General features: G+C 45.9%; 3 protein-coding genes across 3 annotated transcripts in view; 1 reads left to right on the top strand and 2 right to left on the bottom strand.

Moving 5' to 3' along the window:
* Positions 1-23,858, bottom strand: part of LOC125739602 (NACHT, LRR and PYD domains-containing protein 12-like) — a 926,911-nt gene that overhangs the window by 154,228 nt on the left and 748,825 nt on the right. The window lies entirely within an intron of this gene.
* LOC125739643 (GTPase IMAP family member 4) overlaps positions 1-23,858 on the bottom strand; it is a 386,756-nt gene that overhangs the window by 305,979 nt on the left and 56,919 nt on the right. The window lies entirely within an intron of this gene.
* The window catches only part of plxdc2b (plexin domain containing 2b), a 96,238-nt gene that overhangs the window by 25,721 nt on the left and 46,659 nt on the right, over positions 1-23,858 (top strand). Inside the window, exons 2-3 of the mRNA XM_049009943.1 lie at positions 10,739-10,986; positions 23,292-23,438. Coding sequence (XP_048865900.1) covers positions 10,739-10,986; positions 23,292-23,438 — 395 coding nt within the window. The remainder of the gene's footprint in view (positions 1-10,738; positions 10,987-23,291; positions 23,439-23,858) is intronic.

Here is a 23,858-nt window from a genome sequence, read left to right as displayed (position 1 = left end):
GAAGACCCCAGGACTGTTTGACGGAGCTGCTTTGATCTCTCTGAGCGATCTGGACGTATGCCAGACCACCCTGCTTTGTCATTCCGAAGGAGGGAAGGCGTTGTGCTTACCAAAACAAAGTGGACTGCTCTCTCACAGTTATGAACACATGGCCATGTGACCCAGGGACTCCGGGGGAGGGCTCGCGTTGTTTATTAAATCTTCCAGGCCCGTCTGCACCTTCTCAGCAGAACCCGCATCTGGGGAGTTATCGTACATGTTCAGCTGGGTTCCATCTGAGAGGATCAGAAAAGGAAGGGCCATATATGGAGCCCCAGCTGACTGGCCTGCGGTCTGCCCCTTGCCATTTCACGTACCTATTGCAAAACATGTTATTGGCTAATGATAAGGTTGGCCTCTCTGAATAAATAAGCCTGACTTAAAATGAGGCTTGAAATATGTTGACAATTCAGTGAATGTAATTAATATTTCCCTCATTTGTGATATTATATCACCCACCTGCAATCCCTCCGCTATTAATCAAAATGTTGATTTTTATGACTCTATTCACATATTAACCATGGTGCCCGCGGATATAACTGCAATCCACGCATCAGTAGGCTGAGCGTCTGTGACGAGAGACCGTCGCACCTTCAGCACTGGGGCTCCTTTTTGCCTGACAAACCTGAAATTTTGGTTCTTGTCTTAGCCCCATTTTGTTCCCTGCTGCAGTCGATCCCGAAGAGAAGAGCAGATCTGATCCATCCCGACCTCCCTCTCTGATGCTGTTCTCTGCCTGTGTCACTCCGCACTCCCATTTCACACCTCTGACCCTTCTGCATCCCAACCTTCCCCGGCGCGGTTTCAGTATACCGCGCGGTCGGCATAACAAATTAAATGGGAATTTAATGGGAAATGGGAAAGTTTTTATGAGTTTCGCGGAAGCCACAGATCACACGCGAAGGCCAACAGATGACGCACAAAGAGTTTAGCACCTTATAAATGCATAAAATGCACTTACACTGCAGGTCTCGAGGACGTCAGGCGTGTTTACGGCAGCCACCCATGCGAGGTCTCACAGTGATTTCGCAGTGATCGTTATAGGTCACGTTTTTCATACAGTTGAAACCATAAGTTTACATACACTTCAGAAAAAGAGACAAAAACCTTTTTTTCTCACTGCCGAACATTAAATCAGAGTAAACTTTTCCTGTTTCAGTTAGTTAGGATCACCAAATTTTTTTTTGTATTTGTTAAATGTCAGAATATATATCGAGAGAATTTTTTATTTATTATTTTTATTACTTTCATTAAAGGCAGAAGTTTACATACACTTCCTTACTATTTGGTAGCATTGCCTTGAAACTGTTTCACTTGGGCCAAACGTTTTGGGTTTCCTCCCACAAGCTTTGCACAATAGTTTGCTGGAATTTTGACCCACTCCTCTTGACAGAACTGGTGTAGCTGTCAGGTTTGTAGGCCTTCTTGCTTGCACTTGCCTTTTCAGTGCTGCCCACAAATGTTCTATAGAATTGAGGTCAGGGCTTTGTGACGGCCACTCCAACACGCTGACTTTGTTGACAAGCCACTTTGTCACTAATTTGGAGGTATGCTTGGGGTCATTGTCCATTTGGAAGACCCATTTGCACTCAAGCTTCAACTTCATGACTGATGTCTTCAGATGTTGCTTCAATACATCCACATAAGTTTCTTATCTCATAACACCATCTATTTTGTGAATTTCACCAGTCCGTCCTGCAGCGAAGCAACCCCACACCACACTGCTGCCACCCCCGTACCTCACGGGTGGGATGGTGTTCTGAGGCTTGCAAGCTTCCCCCTTTTTACTCCAAATATACTGTCGATCTTTATAGCCAAACAGTTCAATTTTACTTTCATCAGACCACACGACATGTCTCCAGAAATTAAGATCTTTCTGCACAAACTCTAGTTTGGCTTTTTTGTGGTGGTTTTTCTCCTCGCTGACTGGTCTTTCTGCTCATGTCGGTGCAGGACTTGTTTTACTGCGGGTAATGACACTGTCTTACCAGTTTCTGCCAGCATCTTCACAAGGTCTGTTGCTGTTGTCCTGGGGTTGATTCACACATTTTGCACAAAAACGTTCCTCTCTAGGACTCCGTCTCCTTCCTGAGCGGTATGACGGTTGTACATTCCCATGGTTTTTATACTTGCATATTATTGTCTGAACGTGGGACCTTCAGGCATCTGGAAATTGCACCTAAGGATGAGCCACACTTGTGGAGGTCCACGATTCTTTTCCTGATGTCTTGGTTGATTTCTCTGGATTTTCCCATGATGTCACAGAATGTTGTTTAAAGACATAATAAACTTAGTTTATGTATACTAACTTTAATAAATTTTCTCTCTCTTTGTTCTGACATTTAACAAATACAAAAAAATATTTGGTGATCCTGACTTTAAATCAGAGTAAATTTTTTTCCTGTTTTATGTTCAACAGTGAGAAAAAAACATTTTTTGTGTTTTTTTCTGAAGTGTATGTAAACTTCTGGTTTCAACTGTATCTTTTTACCTCCCTCGCCAAGGGGATCAAAACATTTTGTATGGTTTATCCAGATCTTGGAGGACATGCACCCCTAACCTCCGTGATATGGAAAGGCCGACTGCAGTACCCAATGCACATTCCATGCTGTTCATCTTGCATACTGGTCCCTTGGTGACGTACTGGTGTAGTATCGTCCAAAGTAGTGTTTGCTATAATAGTTAAAGGCCTTAGTTTGGCACGAATAGTTTCGCAGATAGTGACGCATGAATGGCATCCTTCTGCTATTAACCCAAACTGCATCAGCACTTACCCAGCCAGTAAAAGGAATCATCACTTTGAAAAAGAACATGTGCTAATGTAGGAGGTAATGAAACTGATAGTAAAAAAATTAAAAGCAACTCTTATTATTTTAAAAATCTACTTCAGGAGCTATTAGACCAGGGTTGAACGGATCTTGCGGGTTTTGTGTTTGGTACCGGTTCCCAAAGCTGTGCTGAAATGCATGGCAAGTCAGGAGCAAATTAACACCCAGATCCAGGCAATTATAGCCTTGGGTGCATAAAGGCTGTGTGTTATTGGGAATGTTTGTTTTTTTTTATATGATTTTCCAGGGCTCTGGGTAGGCCCAGACTCCGCAGGCAATTTCAAACACACTTAATGAGATTGTACTAATTGCTTTGGCAAAGCTTTGGCTTCCGGTGCTGACAGATGGTCGTCTGTTTCATTCTGACAGTCATGTTCAGTATTTGGGACATCATTCAAATACCAGCGTCACTGTTTATGCTCTGACCATTCCACCTTGACATCACCATTGGGTTCTTACTGGTCGGATGCTGAATGGAAAGTTGGCCACGGCCTATCAGGACGTTTGAGATGTCCTTCCAATGTGCTGGTACGAATGAGGAGCATTTGGAGAACACCAGCAGCAACAGTCCACCCCGCTGGCTAAAGTGGTATAATTTTTGGAGAAGCTGTTAATTCCTGACCAGTGTTATCAAATCCCGAATATCATGCAGAAGCAGCCCCTGCCTTCACAGATCGTCCCATTTGCAGAGGTGAAGCAAAGAATGATGGGATCGCCATCATGGGGATGGGGAAGGAGATGCCCGGCCCAGAGGAGGATTTTGAGTTTTCACCACATCCCTAAAAGCTCAGTCATCTGTGACCCAACCGATTTGCTCCTTCGGCGATTTTTTCCAGGCTGACTTAGCTTCCTTGCGCTGAACACAAAGTCGGCTTGAAGATCATGCCGAATTAATTCTGCCTAATAGGGATTAGCACCTGGTGTTTGGCCAGCAGATGCTGGAGGTGCGCCACCTCTTGGTGGATTCCGGCATGTTGTCATAGCGGCACAGTGACTCAGCTGGCCGGCTCTGTCGTTTCACGCCAGGGTTCTGCGCTTCATGATTCCCATCTTCAGATTTCCCCGTGCCATGCAGGTTTTCGTTCAGATACTTTTGCAGTCCGCAGGCATCCAGTTGGCTGAAAAAGTGTCTCTAGATTTAGTGTCCTCAGTATGCGAGTGTTTGCTCTGAGATAGACTGGCATTTCATCCAGCGTGTCTCTGCCTTGTACTTCTAGGATCTAGGCTTAGGGCCTAATCTTGCCATGTGGAAGGTGGGTAGATGGTCAGATTTGACATGTAGGAGAGTAGCTAAATAATTTATCCGCTGTGTAGGGTTATGTAGGGTTTATCTTTTAACGTGGTGGGGTTATTGATTTCGCTGTGTAGGGTCACCAGCAACACACAAAGGGGGAGGTACAGACTATGAGAACCTGGGGTGGTTTGAGTGCAAAACAGCATTAGACTCCAGAATGAGCTTTGTGAGGGAATAAAGGGCAGGTAGAATTAATCAATAGGAAAAAAAACCTTTCCCTCACTTTCTCTTTTAGCCCCTCCCACTTCTTCAAAGAGACTTGTCTTGACAGAGCGGTATGTTTTCACTTGGGAACTTGCCTCCCCCCCCCCCCCCCCCCATTACAAGGTGTGCTCCAGAACACCTTTCTGGAGCCCCGCCCTGGACCTCATGACAGGGGACATGTCCGAACAAGTTTCGTTGCTTTTAATGGGGTGTTTTTCCTGTGTCCCCTGGGGCAGAGGCAGCAGGGGCGGGATGTCCCTACAATGAACTTCAGCATGTACTCTGAGACCTCACAGTGCAAAGCAATGACATGTCTGGTTGCCCTGCACCCCCACCCACACACACACACACACACACACACACACACACACGCACAATCACATGATTTCATGACTGGATTTCATTCAAAGCTAATTTAACTCAACTCAGCTTGACAGGCTGAGCTGGCAGCTGTGCTGTCTGTGCTCCCAAAGAGTTTAATTCCCAAGATCTTTATGCAAACACCCACTGGATGAGCAGAGCTAAGGGGGAGGGGTATGGGTGGGGGGGGGGCGTACAGGGAGGGACGTCACAAGTTTTATTTCCTATGTAATTATACCACAGCACTGTAGAATTCTTGAATATGATTGGTCAGATGGGTGTCGATTAAATTTCTATAACCGCGCACATAGTGACAGTCAGCCAAATCAACACCCAATTATAGTCTTTCATTTTTAGTAATGTCACTTAAAATTCCAGATGCAGAACACAATTTAAAATAAGCAGAATGTTTAATCTTTGACAGAAGAAAGTAGTTCTGCTAATAAATGCATTTCTGGCTTATAAATGTGAAAATAATGTCTTTAGGTATAAACGTAACCCAAGTGTGGAGTAACCCTGGTGTGACCCATGTGCATTGAGCATTAACCCTTACTTATTATGGGTAGTATGGTAGTGGATACTATGGGCAGTATGTTGTAGTTTGTCCATAAATAGTATTCAAGTATAGCGCCCCCTAATTGGCAGGGAAAGCAGGATTATTAAAACACAACACAGCATGTTTAAAACTAAGCATGTTGTTGTCATGATAACCTTTTCTGCTTGGAGACCTTTGTGGCACCAGATCACATCTATCAGCTTATAATGTGTTTTTTGGCAAATCGCTTGGTTGGGCCTGGCACTGTGTACCTGTAACTGACAATACGGTAGACTGTCGCTAATGGCTCATTTTGTCCCTCTCGGAGCTCCTTCAGGCCATCTGGTAAGGAAGGATACACTCTGTGACTGACAGGGGTTTCCCCTTGAGAGTATAACCCCGGTTCCTGTTTATATCTGTCTTCTGATTGACAGGAGTCTCCCTGGGACATTCAGCTGTCCAAGTCAGAAAGGCCGCAGAACACCTCGTGTCAGAGCTGTGACTCTTTCGAATGAAATGCTCAGGTTATTCAGAAGCTGCGTCTGTTCACCACCTGCTGGAGAGAATCACGGTCCTCAATATTAGTTGCCGTTAGCAACAGTCTCCCTTAGCACCTGTTGTGTACACCCCACTCAGTTATGACATGGTTTAGTTGGGTTCCTGGTCATTGGGTTTGACAGAGGCAGCCCTCCTTAGAAGCTGGGAGTATCCAGGGGTTTGACGGAAGGCTGGATTTTACAGGGGCATTAAACACCAGCAGAAACTGATTGGGAGGAACTGCTGTCATGTAAAGGACACTTTGTCTTGGCCACAAAATATTAAAGACTCCAGCTGGTGCACCCCTGCATTTTAGCACAATTATATTGTAAAACAGTCGTGATGGGGAAGTTTGTGACACAGGGATGGGAGGAAGGAGTTGATTTTTGGACAGGAATGGAGAAATATAATGAAACTGTGGAGAAGCAGGAAAACAGGAAGGTTGTGGCGTCAGCACAAAGGAAACAGGGAGGCGATCAGGGGTCTTGGAAAGAGGCTTTTGCTGGGTGCGAGGTCATTCATAAGGGTGCGCCAGTTAATTAGTTATATGGGACTTGTGAAGTGAAATATCGTGCTTGTCGCCTGACCTCACCCCTCACCACAAGACTCTGCCCATCACCACCTGACTCCACCCCATCATCGTGTCCATATATTAAATGTCTTTTTCTGTCTGTTATGGCCAGTTGTCATTAGTCGTACAGCTATGATCCTGCCACTGTGGGTTGAATCAGAAATCAGTCTGCCAGGGATTCAGTCCTAATAGAATCGGGGGGGGGGGGACGTCCACAGAGAGGTAGAATGTCTTTTTACTTAAAGCTCACTGTGCTTCCCTTGGGACACCCTGGCTTGTGGATACTGAAGGCTGTCTCGGTGGGGGAGCGTGGGGGGCTGCAACAAAGGGCCAGTCAGATCCCCCCCTGGGGAACTACATTCACTGCGAGCTGTCCTCCTCAAGGTCCTGACATTGTAAATCAAGATGCCTCTCCATGTATGTGCCCCCCCCACCAGACATCACTCAGAGTGAACTGGGCTCACCTTACCCTGGGCAAGCTTTTTCAGCCAAGCCCCTGATAGCTCACTGGAGCTCCAGCACACGGTCCTGGGGCCCTTTCCTACCTATGGAGCTTTTCACCCACCACTAGTACCTCCAGAACCCGGTGCACCGTTTGGTCCAGGAAAGCCGAGACTTAAGCCCTCCCCAAACTGCCCCCCATCCTTGTCACACTAACAGGAGCTCCCTTCATGTGGAAGAACACCATGCCCCCCCTTCCCGCCCACCCATCCTGAGTAATGATACTTGGATTCGACTCAGAAACCACCCAGGAGAGAGGACCCTCTTGGCTAAAATGATGGTGGTCTTGTGGTAGGTTCTGATAAATCCTATAGGCCAGTGTTTTTGACCCTGGTCCTTGGGGACCCCCAGGTGGTCCAAGTTTTTGCTCCTTCCCAGCTCCCTGCCAGACAGTCCACATTTTTGAACTAGGAGCGAGCAAAAATGTGGACCACCTGGGCGTCCCCAAGGACCGGGTTCAGAAACACTGCTGTAGGTCATGTAAGCAGCTGCCAAGGGCACCATCTTCTGCGGGGGCACCTCCTTGTCAGCTTGGAAGACACTTTGTAGCTCTTGCTCCAGTACTGCTTACACTTGTACCTCGACATTCACTGGAGGCTCAGCCTAGCTACACTTGTGCCCAGTTGATGCTATGGCATCCCTCTGTTTGCAGTGCCATTTGCTCCACTGCATCATTTTGGAGGAAAGCATCTCCCCAACAGAAGTAATTTAAATCTACTTAGAAGATCCGTCTCCCCAGCTTGGACTCCTTGTGGCATCACATACCTAATTGTCCATGGATCCAAGGCTTAGGGTGAGAGCGAGGTTCCCTTTTCCCTGGGAGGGAACTGGCCCCATTTCACCGCAGTTCTTGTCCCCCGATGCTCCCAGCTGACATCTCCGTTGGCTTCATCACCCTGCTCTTCAGAGCAGCCTCTGAGGGCACGGTAAGATGACCTCCTCGGACATTTACAGTCAGACTTCTGGGAAAAGCAGATTGTATCACCATGCTGGTTGCTGCAGTCTCTTTAAGGCTATGGTCATGGTCGGGTCTCCATGGATATGTGACCAGGTGAGGGATGCCCATCCTTCTTATTAAAAGGTTGATCAAAGGAAGAAACAATGACCTCACCCTGTAGTCTCTGCCGTGTACATTCCAGAACAGGCTTCCAGTAAAGACTAAGACCGCCACTGGGTCAGAACCGTCCGACCAGGCTTTGGGGCCTCTGATGGACCCCAGTATACCTGGAGAAGGCAGGGGTGGGATTGGCCAGTCCTGATTTATTTCATAGGCTTAACATCAACAAGAGTCAGGTCTTAGCAGTCAGAGGAGGCCGGAACATTTTGTGGTAACATAATGGGGGGGGCTGAGCAACGCTGTTCCATTTTAAGCCAATTCATCGATTCGTCTTTTAATGCCATACCTGACAAACAGCGACGGCGTTGAAAAATGGCCTTTGGAGTTCCAGCACTTACTTTTAATCACTTTTAATTGTTTTTTTGCTGAAAGATGGATGTTTCTCTTTTTTTCCCTTAAATCTTCCTCTGCCTCATCGTTTCTTCTCCTAGTCCACGTGTCAAACGTGTGCGAGGAGGAGTTCAAACCCCTTCCTCCCTGTCCCTCGTGGCATCCTGCCAACCCAATAATCGAGTCAGAACCATTTCTGTGGGACCTAGTCACCAAATGCCGCAGGCCGTCCTCTGTGGGTATTGGCTGTATGCATGCTGCGTCCAGCTAGAACAGATCTTCTAGAAATCTCCCCAAAGGATCTTTCATTCTGGAGTGGTAGAAGATGCCATTTCAGCCAAAGTAAAGTCTGGCTTTTTTAGTTTTATTTTGCTAATCTTAACCCATATTGATTCAAACAAAATCTTGTATTTTTCCTGTCTTAACTGTGACTGTTTTGATTCACTCACTCACCTTCTGTATAATATTTCTGATGGCTTGAACTTTTTAAAGGCAGAACTCTGCCGTTTCACGAAAGTTCTGTAACATGCCTGGAATGACATTCCAGCATGAGTGGCAGTAAGTTGCACGTAGAATTGGGATGTGTAGTGAAAAATATATCTGTTGGCTAATCTATGTCACATGACCTGGGAATTGGCCAATCAGCTAGCAGAGCAGGTCAGCGCATACAAAGCAGTGGGTCTGAATGTGTCAACAGCAAGGGGTGCTGTGTCAATAACAGCCAGGTCTCTCCCTCCAGCATGGAACTGTACAACTGTATTGACAGGCTTCTGGATTTCAACCAACCATTTGTCTCTCCTCGAAGCTTCCTGTTTGCTCCATGGATCAAAGAGACACTAATAGCCAGGACAAAAGATCTACCCCAGCATATAGTGAGCCATAAACTCTGCTGGATGACTTTGTTAATACGCTTTCTGTACAGCATTTATGGAGCAGAGAGAATAGGTAACCACAGATCTGTGCTAGTGGGGAATGGCCATGTCAGCTCGCTGCAAGTGGGGCCGTATCAACTGCTGTGTTACCCGGGGATGGGGGGGGGGGTATGCGTGAGTGTTGGTGGCAGGTTGTGCTCGGGGAGATTGATCCAGGGGCACTTATCTAGGCTGTGGGGGGATGCCAGCATTTCAGCAGATTCTTTGATCCCGATTCAAGGAAGGAGTTTACTGGCTTTGCTGCCATTGTACCTCCGGATGTCCTGTTTTTTAATGATGCAATGCCCGTAGCTCATGGCTTCACAGCTACGTACAATGGTCTAGGTGTCCTCTAAATCTGGGGTAGGTAATCTTATCCACAAAGGGCCGGTGTGTATGCAGGTTTTTGGGAAAACCTTAAGGTCAGCTGTTCAAACCCAGGTCTGAGAACTCTTTAGCCAATCAGTCCTCCAATTACTAATCTAATTATGGAGTTGCAGCAAAAACTTAAATACGCAACGGCCCTTTCTGGAGATGATTTTCTATTCCTGCTCTAAATGAAGATGTAAGTACAGGAAGAGCTCCCCCTACCCTTGGGGGGTACCTACACCACCTGGCTGTTCTGACAACCATGTCTCATTCAATCCCACAATCTCTGATCTCAGTCAGAACCACGCCCCCCGGCCTCAGCCCAAGCTACATGCCCATACCTTAGTCAGAGCCACGCCCCCAGGCCTCAGCGCAAGCTACATGCCCATACCTTAGTCAGAGCCACGCCCCCAGGCCTCAGCGCAAGCTACATGCCCATACCTTAGTCAGAGCCACGCCCCCAGGCCTCAGCGCAAGCTACATGTCCATACCTTAGTCAGAGCCACGCCCCCAGGCCTCAGCGCAAGCTACATGCCCATAACTTAGTCAGAGCCACGCCCCCAGGCCTCAGCCCAAGCTACATGCCCATACCTTAGTCAGAGCCACGCCCCCAGGCCTCAGCGCCAGCTACATGCCCATACCTTAGTCAGAGCCACGCCCCCAGGCCTCAGCGCAAGCTACATGCCCATAACTTAGTCAGAGCCACGCCCCCAGGCCTCAGCCCAAGCTACATGCCCATACCTTAGTCAGAGCCACGCCCCCCGGCCTCAGCCCAAGCTACATGCCCATACCTTAGTCAGAGCCACGCCCCCAGGCCTCAGCGCAAGCTACATGCCCATACCTTAGTCAGAGCCACGCCCCCCGGCCTCAGCCCAAGCTACATGCCCATACCTTAGTCAGAGCCACGCCCCCAGGCCTCAAACGCAAGCTACATACCCATATCTTAGTCAGAGCCATGCCCCCAGGCCTCAGCGCAAGCTACATGCCCATACCTTAGTCAGAGCCACGTCCCCAGACTACAGCCCAAGCTACATGCCCATACCTTAGTCAGAGCCATGCCCCCAGGCCCCAGCCCAAGCTATACATCCTGACTTTGTTCATGGCTAAGACCTCCTGACCTTAGTGCCTCTATCCTCCATCAGGGGTCCTCTACACGTATGTGCAGAGACCACACCAGGAGGAAGAGGGGCCTTTGGTGGACATACAGCATTATAGCCACAGATGGAGGAGGTGGCTGCCCCCACCCAGGTCCATGGAGAGTAATCGGGCCAGTCTGGACCAGGACCCAGACCAGGACCCAGACTCAAGCCAAGACCAGGATGGGACAGATGCTGATCGCTTCCCCGGGCTTCTGCCAGTACTGGATGGTGACAACAGCTCTCAGATAGAGGTATGAAATTGTGGCACAGTTTCTTGTATTGTTTGATAAATGATACCTAGACAATGTGTTATAACAAGAGCGAATATTTGTCAAAAATTTCCAGTTCAAATTTGTTTGCGGGTACAAATAGCCGCATGGCAGTATTATGTAATAAGGTTACATAAAAATTTTGAATTATTCATATTGCTTGAAAATACTAAAAATAATAGGACGATGCTTACATTATACTTAGCAGTTTAAATGGATTTAAAGTTTTTTACAGTTTAACTTTCAGATGGCAGTTTTTCTTGCCAAAGTTCAGCAGTCCAACAGCAGGACCCTTCATGCTTACTTGGAGTTCCATGAGGGTTACCCATGTTGATGTGGTCCTTTCTTGGGGCTGTGCACCATCGCTTAATCCCCCATACATCCATTAAATGAAAGGTAGACGACCACTTTAAGCACCACATGACACTGGCCTGATCAATCAAATTCCAAGGTTGTCAGCAAAGTGTGATTTCCTGTCCACTGCTCGCTGGTATTCTTTCTAAAGGATCCTTGAGGTCTCTGTTTGCATAAAGCAGCCAAGACAATATGCTGCTAACTAGTATAAAAAAAAACAGAAGAATCAGACATAAAGGTGCAAATACCGAACATTCACTTTTCTTGCTTTCTTTCCAAAAAGAAATCTAAGCCTTCAATCAAAAGCCTGGTTTTTACAGCACTCTGCCGGGTGTCCTTTCATCATCAAACTTTCTCTGGGTGGTTCATCTGCAGTCCACCTTCTGGTAGAATCTCTCGCCCATCACTGTGTGCCCCTAATGATCATGATCTGCTTTTTCCTGACATCATATAGAGTAACTTTTGGCTCTAATCTTCACCCGTTCTTCAAGCAAAATTCAGTTCAGTTCTGTCTCAAGGATCCAACAGTACATTCTCTAAAAAAAAAAAACAGGATCCCAAGACCACATGCGATGTTTATTGGCCATCTGGCCTCTCATAGAATAAAGGCTGTCGCTCATGTTTTTATACTAACTTCTGTCAGCATCACAATGGTCAGCATCATCGCTGATAACGCCAGCGACGAAATAACCATCATCGTCGCCCACATGACCTTTTCCCTCACCACTACCGCCAGTCATTACAATGCGTATCATCATTACCACTCACATGATCACCACCATCCATGATCACCACTACCACTAGTCTTCATCGCCATCCTTACAATCATCATCATCGCCACCCACATGATCATCATCCATGTTAACATCGCGATCACCACAAGCTGCACTCATCCTCGCCATCCTTACAATCGGCAACCATCATCACCATCACTTATACTAGCAGCAAAGGCACTTTCAGCCTCATCTTCACCATCACCACACTCATCTCCACCAACGTCATCACCATCATTGTCGTCATGCTCGTCACCGTCGCCTTCATCATCCAAGCTCTTCCTGCGGGTTCATCTCAGGCTGGAACCCAGAGCTGCTGGCTTTGTGCACCTAGTGCATAAACCACAATAAGCATGCAGTAAACTCCCAGGTCGTTACCTTTTATTTTAGCTTCCTGAATGATAAGGCTTACGATGCTTGACCCTGTCCCGACGTTTTACTGCTGTCTCCGTAACAACATGGCCCGCTTGGCTCCGGGATTTACCACCCCAGCCGGGCCTCTTTATCACCACATCTAGTATTGTGAACTGGTGGCCGTAGCTTCCCAGCGGATGATGGCACCGTGTCACCAAAGTCATCGCAATGGGGCCCTTGTGGATCCCCAGGGCCCTGGACATTCTAATGCTTTTCCTTCCTCCATCTAGAGATAAGCTTTGTTTAAGGGATTAATTATACTCCTCAGGCAAGGAATGCATGTGGATTTGGGACTAGTCTGCTGCCGCAGACACATTGTTGTGCAGACACGATAAATCAAAAGATATCCGACATCCTTTTCAATCTTTGCAGAAATATTGTTTAGGTGAAGATTTGAAACCCATCCGATTTGGAGACAATTGAACAACAAATTGAAGCAGCGCATCATAGTGATGATAAAGAAAAAGGCAGTTTCAAACACCCGATAGTGTTAGAGCAGTAACTCAAAAAGGATTTGACAGATCTTCTTCAAGTTTTGCAAAGGCACTGCATGGGTAACGGACAGTAAGAGATCACATTTTTAATCAGATCTCTTCAAAATTGAAGCAGTGCCACATAGTGTTAGCAAAGAGAAGGGCGGCCTCAAGTGCAGGTTAACCCGATTACATTGAGATAAACCACACAAAGTTGGGCTCTTATTGATTTTTTTTGGAGAGGTGAGGAGATGTACGGGGGGGGCTAAAGATTTTAGAGGTTGGGAGGCATGGGAGAAGTAGGAATTAGGTGGGGGGAGGGGGGGTGGGTGATGGGGCCATCCAGGAAATATATTGTTGTCGTTCCAACAGCATCTAGATATAAAATGAGTTAATCAGACATCTATCACTGCTGTGCATTTTAATTCAGCTCCTTTATCTAATCAGGTCTGAACCCTGGTGGTTTAAGTTGTATTTGTTAGTGTGTTAGATGTCTGGGTACTAGGCCTTCATTCATTACTGTTTACAGCAGTGTTTCTCAACCCACTCCTAGAGCACCCCCAGGCTGGCTATGTTTTTGCTGTCTGGGGGTCCCAGAGCCCTGGGTTGAGATGCTTATGTGGTGTGGTCGACCAACCGATGGCACTGACGGCCTGAGAAAGTAAAACACAATGTTTTCCTGATGCCACACAGCGCCGTTTTTCCATGTCCTGCCTGGGAGGGTTTTTTCCTAGGATATATGTACACGCACCTTACTCACACTTCAGAAGCAGCACACGCAGTAGCTCTTCATCTTATGTGACCTCCCAAATGAGGAAGAGGATGTGTTACCTGTATGTAGCTGTACATCCTTCCCCAAGGTATGAGAGTCTCTCCTCAGTTTCAGCAGAATTACAGGCTCTAGGCATGTGATCGCTTTCATTTCCTCAACATCTTCCTGTATTTGGAACAGCAAGTTATACTGATGCAACTTCATTTCCTGAGGGTCCAACTACAGTTCCCCTTTCAGGATTTGAACAGGAAACCGTTCTGGTCTTTCTTTTATCTATGTAGGGTGTGAAATTGAGGTGAAATAATGCTCACAGTGTATATTTGCAATAACTTACAGGTGTACTTATCCGAATAACATCTATTTATTTATTACACATTCTGCTCCATGCCAGTCTTTCATACCAAATTAGCATAATCTCTCCCCACCAATCAGATGGTTGTGTCTGTTTGTTTGCCTTAATGCACTAAAATGCCATGTTTATATTATGTTTATATGTCTCAGTATTTATAATTTATGTATTACGTCTCACTTGCACTGTGACTAACAGGAAAGATATTTCAGCTCAGTGTATAACACTATGCATCATACTGTATATCTGAAGGTGACAATAAAAGGTGCTTTGACTTGACTTTTAAAGCTGTACTTTTACAGTTAGCTGCTTTATGCTAATGAAAACAGCACACATCTCATAAATAGCTGCACTTTCTCTAGCTTTCTGCTATTTAGTTTTACTCTGCAATAGTATGAACCAGTTTTATATCACTGTGTTTGGGTTACGAACCTCACACTGATTTGTTTTCCACTTTAGAATGCTCACATTTATCTTCAACAGCCAGACTAGCATCTTTAGTATGATTGTATGACACTCCGCACATTCCCCTCAGTGGATCTGTCGGCTGTTCAGATTTGGTATCTCGTTTGAGTAGCAATTATGGCATCAGGCAAACCGAGTCATGAGGGAAGAATCACATTCTCAGGGACGTCTCTCGGTGGAGGCGTGACGGGCTGCGATTCTGCGTGAGGCTGTGGTCTCCGACTTTATTCCATTGCCATCATGAAGTTATTAGAGTTGTTTTTTCTTCTTTTCTTTTGACCGGAATTTCTTTAGAAGGAGAGCCAAGGAAATCTGGTGGGGGGGGGGGGTAGAAGTTTGTTGGTAGATTTTGGAGAACGCTGTGGGGTTTGTTAGTGGATTTTCGAGAACTCTCTGGCAAGTGTTGACGCCATACCGCCCCATCGTCAAAATTGGGCAACTTCTCTTCTTCTTTGCCTCCCATGACAGGACAGTGGGCTTCCAGATCTTTCATTACTATGCTGAAGATCCCGTTGGGGCAATCAGGCAGTAGAACGTTAATTAAATTCCAGGCTTTGGAACCAAAGTGTTCGGGACACCCAATTGACCTCATCAGAAGCCTGGCAAGGCTGCTGATTGGTCGGTTCGACGCTGGTGGCATGAGAACAGTTGTGGTGCACCGCATCGGCATCCTGCGGTCTGGGGCCGACCGAGGGAGACTCTCCATGTCCCGTGAGGGCATCAGCAGGAAAACAGAAAGCCGGCTGACATTCTCTGGGCCGGTACTGTGGGCTGCAGAACGTTCTGGTGGGTGGTGGAATGTAGTGGAATGCAAATCCCCGATGAGATATGAAGAGGCTGTGGTGAATGAGGCCGGCAGCCATCAGCATGTAAGACTGGGTGGGGCCTCTAGGTGTCACTGTGGCTCACTCCAGCCTAGAGCTGTCTTGATGTTGGGGTGGGTTTGTTCTCCGTGACCTGGAGTAAACTCAGAAACTATCCAAGCCAAAAGAAAGCAGGGGCTGACCATTATGATGGCGAGCTGCGTTTAGAGAAACTCCGAGATCCGACAGCTTTGCCCACCTCCTGCCCCCCCCCCCCCCCCCCCAACTGAACCTCCACATCAACAAAACCAGAACAAAGGTGGGAGTGGGCACAGTACTCAGGGATCTGATGCCTTAAGCTTAAGACTGTTAGCGTTTGTGTATTTTAACTCCGCAGTTTGTGTAAAGACGATCCGTCAAATGGGGTTTTTGGTTGGATAAAATCTGCCTGGGGGGGTATTTACTGATCCAATTAGCAGCTACATATTGATTTGCTTCAAGTGTCCATTTTTGTGGACAGATAAAATGGGTTTTTGTAAGATTTCGGGGCTGGGAATGTCATTAGGTGGTCCAGGGATGAGTTCACTCACCTGCTTCTTATTCCCAGCCCCCCCCTTCCCCCCACAGTAATGCTATATTCCATTTACCTCAAAGCTTGGAATCCCGACCTGGGAATGACTTCACAAATTACAGTACAACAAGTCAGGAAAGCACTTAGCGGTACTAGGGATCTGTTTCAAAAAGCAGGATTTCTTGCTTAGCCAGACAGCTTAGCTAAGTCGGATTTATGGTACCCCAGTTTTAATGGTCTTTATCTTTGTTCACTTACATTAAGCCTAGATTACCTTGAATCCAACAAGTTATCCAGCTAAACAAGTACTCCTGCTTTCTGAAACAGGCCCCAGTTCAAGCCAGGTTCGTTGTTAGCCATTGTCAGCAACACGCGTCGATAACGAAATGTTTCATGGTATTTTGCTCATAAACAAAGAAACACCGTAGCAACATGTCCACAGATGGTAGTTGGACAGTACTGTGTGTACGCCCGATTTAATGATACACAAATATGATGTAAGTGCTAATAAACACTATGAAACTACAGCTTTAACTTCTGTTGATAAAGGGTGCGGCCTTCCGGAATTCTGAGGTTGGGGTTGTGTAGATTCCGCTGACTTTCTGAGGGCGTTCCAGGTGAATTTTCTGACTAGGAACTCAGAATTTCCAACTTCTGAGTTCAAATAGAATACAGCATAAGCACGCCTCAGACCCCATGCTCTCTCTCGGCTAGATCCACCCCCCAGCGCCCCCCACGCCCCTCCTTCACCGTTAACTCTCCCCTGACCCGATGCCCCTCTCTCTGTGTCAGTGCATGCATGTGTGTTTGTGTGTCAGTGTGTGTCAGTGTGTGTCTGCGTGTGTCTGCAACTGTGTCTGCTTATTTGTGTCAATCTTGGTGTTTAGTATGTTGAGTGTGTGTGGGGAGAGACATAAAACACATAGTGGGGACACGTCCGACCGACCATCCATCCAGCCATCTTCAAGTGCCTTATTCAGTAGAAGTTTGGGGCTGGGTGAGGCTGCAGCCTGCTAGCAGCACTGGGCCAGGGGCGCCGCTAGACATTTTGGCCCCCATGACAGCAAATCACCCTGGGCTCCCGGTTCGTGCCCCTTAATCGAATTATGTTCCAAATTCTTAGCACCCTGTCACTTAAGCTTGTATTTAAACCAGCCTGCCTACTTCTCGCCATTTGGACTAGCTGTCCACGAGCGCACTCAGGGTGTGGAGGCTCGAGTCTTAAGGACAGGGATCTACTTGTTTATTTATGAGTACCTGGTCCTTTAAGAACCACTTCAGTAGGAAGTTTACCCTCAGAAAGCTGTTTTTCATAGGGCAGTAAGCGTGAGATGATTAAAGACCTATTAGCATCCCAGAGGTTGTAAGTTCAAAACTCAGTTTGACACTATTGAAATACTATTGTCTCCATATAAAAAGATTTGCATTTAATTAATTTCCCAGATACTTTCATCCAAGGTTATGTACTATTGAGAAAGCAGGGTCAGCCAGACCCCACAGCTATTGGGGTTACAGACCTTGCGCAAGGGTATGAGGGTGAAACCGCAGTGCCGAACGTGGGACTTGAGCTGGCAACCTTTCACTCACAGCATACTAATTCGATGAGCCACAAACCATTAAACCCGGTAAGCATAATATCTAGCGGTAATAAAAAAGGTATGTACAGTTTAGGTGCCTTAGCTGGGTCACCTTCCGTTGACTGTTCCTGGGAATGACTCTGGCTTGGCTGAATTTCGGGAGCGTTTATGTGAGCCGGGGGTTGAGGGATGTGGGTTGGCTTGATGACCTAGCAGAAGGTCAACCAGAAGTCCACCATACTCCACAGCTTGGGCGCACAGTTCTCACATGCCTTTTCCATGGTTATTACTAACATCTAGATGAGTTTCTTGTTTCCAGCACCTTCAATAGTCTACTGGAATCGCATCTGGAGGTGACCCATATCAAGAATGATATTACCTGCGCTGAAGCAAGTATAGTTTTACAGGCAGTGGGAGATGCACTTAGTCTCCTGTGGGTCCTTGCCCTCCTGACCTCTACCATACGACTGTGTTTATACAGTGACAGGTACTCAGCTGAGAGGATTTTTTGTGGGGTGGGGGGCATGTTCTACCGCAGGGGCATCAGCATTAGCTAGTTTGGCACAGTATTCAAACAACTGCCTTTAAAATTAGAGTCAGAGAAAGGATAAGATTGTGATGATTAAGGATTAGCTTTGAATAATAAAGCAAAAGGCAGATTGAAAACTGCTGTATTGTTTCAGAGCGGGAAGGTTTTCCTTTATGGATTTTCCTTGTGCCTCCACTAGAAGTATTCAGCCAATCACAATAACCGTTGCCCTTTCTTCTTATTTCAATTCTGATTGGCCAGGTTAGCCATATAAAATTCTATACTATAAGACTGCTTTTCCTATGAATGAGAAAGGTCTGTTTTTAAGATATACTGCATATAAAGGGAGACCTTCTTGCTCTGACCCAGACATGAGAGGTCATGTGAGGCCTCGGGCATGTGAGGTCACATGACCCCTAGACACATTGCTGTAGGCCACGCCCATAACTACCCGAGACGTGCAAAGCCAGTTGTTGTCAGGAACCTTTAACATTATCATCCAAGGAACTGGATCTGGAATCTGGACCTTTTTCAGTAAGAAAATCAACCGTTCATCTGTATCCAAAAAGAATGACTGGTGGTTGATTTCTTGGGGGCGGTGTCGCTGTAAATCCACCCCCAATTTACCCAGTGTGGCCTGTTTATGTTGTTGAGAGCAGGTGTACAGAGTAATAAAGACCAACCTCCGGCATGGATATTGTTTGGGTGTGTTTTATGTTTAATTATAAAAGAAATGCTCTGTCTTTTATCAGATTTGTTTACGCATCTGAGAGAGCCAGCATGGGGCAGAATTACATCCTCAAATCCCCAGAACGTGCCAGACAGGTTCCTCAGTGCTGTGTCGCTGTGTGAAGCAGGACTTCGTGCTGTGGTGTTTCATCATGTATTAATTGGGCTTTGTGCATCATTCATGATAATTAACTTTCACTCTGCAAACACTGAGTGTGATTAACAAGGTCCTTATATGTCACATGACACAGCTCGAAAAAAGACACATGAACTGGAAGCCTGGCGCAGGACACAATAAAAATTCTCAGCAGCTGTTTTCTGACCTTTGCACCCTTTGAGTTTGAACGTGATCCGGTTCTTGACCAGCTTTTTCTTCATTATCTGCTGAGCTGCTTATGGTGGTTCTTAGAGGCCGTGTGTCGCTTTGTGTTGAAGACACACAAACGGAGTCATCTGTAGTGCGATCATGGACTTAGAACCCACAACATTTATACCTCAGTACGTCCCATGTTGCCGGACAACTGAAGTGCACCAGATATGAAAATCGACAACCTTCTTCATTCTCTTTAAAACAAATATTTAAACTACAGTGACATATAATGCTGTCAGCATCATATATGCTAATAACTGTACCTCATCTTTCATCTGTCCATCTACCCATTTTCATTGTTCATAGTTTTTTTTTTGTTTTTTTTTTTTAATGAAAATTGTGGCAGGTTGTCTGCACAGGCACCAGCCCTGTAGGGGTCAGTATAGGGAACACTGTTTAGTGTCTGGGCAGAGATGCACTTCATGGCATCTTTGGTGTGAAATTGCAGCTCTCATACAAAAGCACCTGCAGAATGCATGCTGTGGGGTTCCAGATAAACCCGTAACTAACAGAACACTTGCCGGGCCTTTCACTGCAGAATTGCGTCTGCTCTTCACATTTCCGCTTGATTGCTTTCCTTATCGTGCGGTTATTGTAATTCCCCATGCGCCTCTGCATAAATTGGATGGAGTTTGTATATGTGCTGATGAAGTTATGGGGAATGATAAGAGCTCAGCCTGAAATAGGCGAATGGCAGGCTGGATATACGGTGTGGATTGCCTGCTCAGGGTAACTCATTGGCTGTTTGCCGTTGGTGATTAGACATTCAGAAATGCTGCTTGTCCTTCATCGCAGCATCGTGAGGAAGCGGGTGACAGATTAAATTTGCATCTCTAAATTGCCCATAGTGTGTGTGTGCAGACGCCGTCGAGAGTGTACCTCTGCTATGTACCTGGGATAGGCTCCTGGAACCTGGTGTCTCTGTAGTCAAGTGGCTGGAGTATTGCTGCGTTCCATTTGCCTGGGAGGTTGGAACTCGGAACTGGGAATGACGTGACACACGAGTTAACAATATTCCAGTACATAAAGTCAGAAAGCCATTTAGCAGTGACCAGGGACCCGTTTCAAAAAGCAAGATTTCTTGCTTAGCTGGATATCTTGTCGGATTTAATTTACCCCACTGTAACCCTGGCAACCCTATCCATTTTTGAGTGTTTTTTTATCTCTTTGATTTTCAGTTTATTACATTGTATGTACATGAGTTAACCACACGTGCTTCATGTTTTTGTTTTCAGGACATTCTGTGGCCTGTACTATGACACGGGGTTACTGGCTTATCAGGGTAACTTGTCGGATTTAAGGTAGTCTGGGCAAAAGGTGAACGAATATGAAGTCCATTTGAACTATGGTACCTTAAATCCGACAAGTCAGTAACTCCGCTTCGTAGTCAATGGCGGCTGGTGAAACAAAACTCTTGGTGGGGCTGACGTAACAATACAATATTTCGCTACACTTCTGGGGTGCTTTGATGAGCCCAAGGAGAGAAACAATTGGTGGAAATTCACTGTTGAATGAGAGTCAGTGAAATTAATGTTGTTTAAATAATTCAGATTGCATATAGGCACACACTAAAGTAAAACTCACATTGATAATATATATATATATATATATATATATATATATATATATATATATATATATATATATATATATATTATACTCCCCCCACATCTGGGAGGGCGCCGCCTGAGTGCCCCCTATTGGCCAGCCGCCACTGTTCGTAGTACAGGCAGCTGGGCTACTCAGATATGTCATAATTTGATGTGCAAATACTGACACAGTCTTGCTGTTATACTGTTTATGAGGAACAGCTACCTCCGCCTACTGAAATTTCTCACATTTTAGTCTCATCTAATATGAAAATTTGCAGGCACTACAAATATAATCTGATAAATGTTGAGATGAGAGTCTCTACGACAGCAAACCAATGCTGTAGCACGTCGTCGTGTTTAGACATATGAGGTGTTCCAGCTCCATGATGGATGCCTTGACTTTTGTGAATAAATATTATGAAAATATCAAGTAATTGTTTTCCTAATAAATTGAATGCTGCGTTTTGTTGTTATTTTCAGTAGAACTCCAGCCAGTTTTTCAGTGCTTACTATCCCTTTATTTATAGGCTTATAGTAAATGAATTATGTGGTTAGCACTGTTGCCTCACACCTCTGGGACCCGGGTTCGAGTCTCCGCGTGGGTTACATGTGTGTGGAGTTTGCATGCTCTCCCCATGTCATCGTGGGGTTTCCTCCGGGTACTCCGGTTTACCCCCACAGTCCAAAGACACGCTGAGGCTAATTGGACTTGCTAAATTTCCCATAAGAATGCATGTGTGAGTGAATGGTGTGTGAGTGTGCCCTGCGATGGGCTGGCCCCCCATCCTGGGTTGTTCCCTGCCTCATGCCCATTGCTTCTGGGATAGGCTCCGGACCCCCTGCGACCCAGTAGGATAAGCGGTTTTGAAAATGGATGGATGGATCATACGTAGATCATTGAAGTTGTCTAAAACTGTCTGCTTAATCAAGAAATCCTTCTTAATGAATCGGACCCCAGTTGTAGTCCGGTTAACTGTCAGTCATTATTTGCAAATATCAGTGGATAACAGCACATTACGTGGTATTTTGCGCATAAAAACACCGTAGCAACACATCCACAGATAGCAGTTGGACAGTACTGTGTGTACGACTGATTTAATGAGCCAAAAATAAGGCATAAGTGCTAATAAACAGTATAAAACTACAGCTTTAACTTCTGTTTATAAATGGCGTAGCTATCTTGAATTCTGAGACTGTCGATTCCTCCAAGCTCACGAGTTGGCGTTCCAGTTGAAATTTCCAACTAGAAACTCGGAATGTCTGAGGCCCATGCTGTCTATTTCATTTCCTTCCTCCTGTTCTAGTCTCTGTTTAATTGCCTTTTGTGCCCTGTACTCTGGGTTTGATTGCTTTTCCTGTCTCGTATTTGATTACTATTCAACCCTGGGTACTCTGCATTTAATGGCCTACCTGTCTCTGTACTCTGTTAAAGCTCACGGGCAAGTATTTCATAAGCGCGCTACTTAACAATGGTTAACAATTATAGTTCAGACTGACCAAAGTTTCTCAAATATAGTTCTGACCCTCACGTGACCCTCAATGGATAATGGTTTCAGTCGATGTAGGGTACATTTTCTGTATGGTACATTTAGGTGTGACTCATGCATTTGTAGTGCACTATATAGTGGATGAAATTACAGTTGCACTACAAAATGGCCGACTCCTGATATAGTGGACTATATAGCGGGTGAGTGGACTTTTTCAGCCTATGTTTTTATTTGCCCCCCAGTTACTGTTTGGTCACCCTCCTTATCCTTGTGTTCTGGTTGGTTACCTTCCCTGGCCCTGTAGTCTGTATTTGATTGCTTTTCCTGCACCATACTTTAGTTTGGTTCACTTCCCTTCTCCCGTTTAGTCTGTGTTTTAATTGCTTTACCCGCCTCTGTTCTCTGTGCTTGATTGCTTTCCTGACCCTGTAGTCTGTGTTTGATTTCCTTCTGTGCCTCTGGTCTCTGTGTTTATTGTCCTATCCTGCCTCTGTGTCTGTCTGATTGTATTTTAACAATGACAAAAAAATATATAATAATAAAACAAAAGTGCCGCATCTAAATACAAGTCATGCCGCAGAAGCTCACATCCAGGACCTTAATATGATGCAGGATGCTGACAGGGGATTGGCTGTCCTTCTTAAACATGATTTTCTAATTATCCTTTAGTCACAAGCCATATAAGCAGCCGAATGTCCAAGGACCAGGCAGCCCTTCATTAACATAAGACCTGGGTTACGTGTTAACAGTATAGGTGTCACTATTCACTACTGGAAGTAGCCGCCTCCGTCGTGTTGCAGGTGCACAAATGTGTGCAATGTGGCCATGGTGGGCGTGGATTCCAAAAGCTGGGGGCTCATTTACATTCCGCAGCTGAGACATCCTGAGCCAGTCCTGTGCATGTTCATGATATGCCAATAAGTTAGGATACCATGCCTGTTAACTAACCCTGTGTGGACAACCAGAAGTTCCTCCCGACTGATGAAAAGATATGTCGCTTTTTCGTTGCCTTCCATTACGTATCGATAGGAGGACACGGACCACAACTACTACACGTCCAAGACCTATGGGCCCAACGACCCCCTGAGCAAGGAGCTGTGGGTGAACATCGACCAGATGGACAAGGAGAAGGTGAAGATCCATGGAATCCTGTCGAACACCCACAGGCAGGCTGCGGTAAGCCCCCCCTTCCGCCAAGGCATTATGATTCCTGGGGGGGATTATTTTTTATATTTTATTGGCCCGGGGGAGTGTCCTTACGATTCATTTCAGAGCCTCGTTGTGTCACTATTTGGTTCTTCTCAGTCCCCTTACTTGGTGTTGCCGACATAAACCTGTCACTGATTGAAAAGCTGCCTTCTGCACTCGGGCTCTGCTTGACATACCTTACGTTGTGTCTGATGTCCGTAACTCATTCTAGTGCTTTCAATGCCAAACATGTGGCAGATGTTTTATCACCCTCTAACCTTAGAGCAGCAGGACAGATTTATGTAAACGGAGCTGCTAGTTCCACTTTCTGTTTGTGGTCTGTTCTGGTCTCTGTGGCTGGTTACTACCATGAATCCCTGATCTGACATTGACTTCCTTGCCTGATTG

This window comes from Brienomyrus brachyistius, chromosome 4, assembly GCF_023856365.1.
Source record: "Brienomyrus brachyistius isolate T26 chromosome 4, BBRACH_0.4, whole genome shotgun sequence".
Classification (NCBI taxonomy): domain Eukaryota; kingdom Metazoa; phylum Chordata; class Actinopteri; order Osteoglossiformes; family Mormyridae; genus Brienomyrus; species Brienomyrus brachyistius.
The sequence above is the reverse complement of the archived record's forward strand: the minus strand, read 5'-3'. Positions and strand labels throughout refer to the sequence as shown.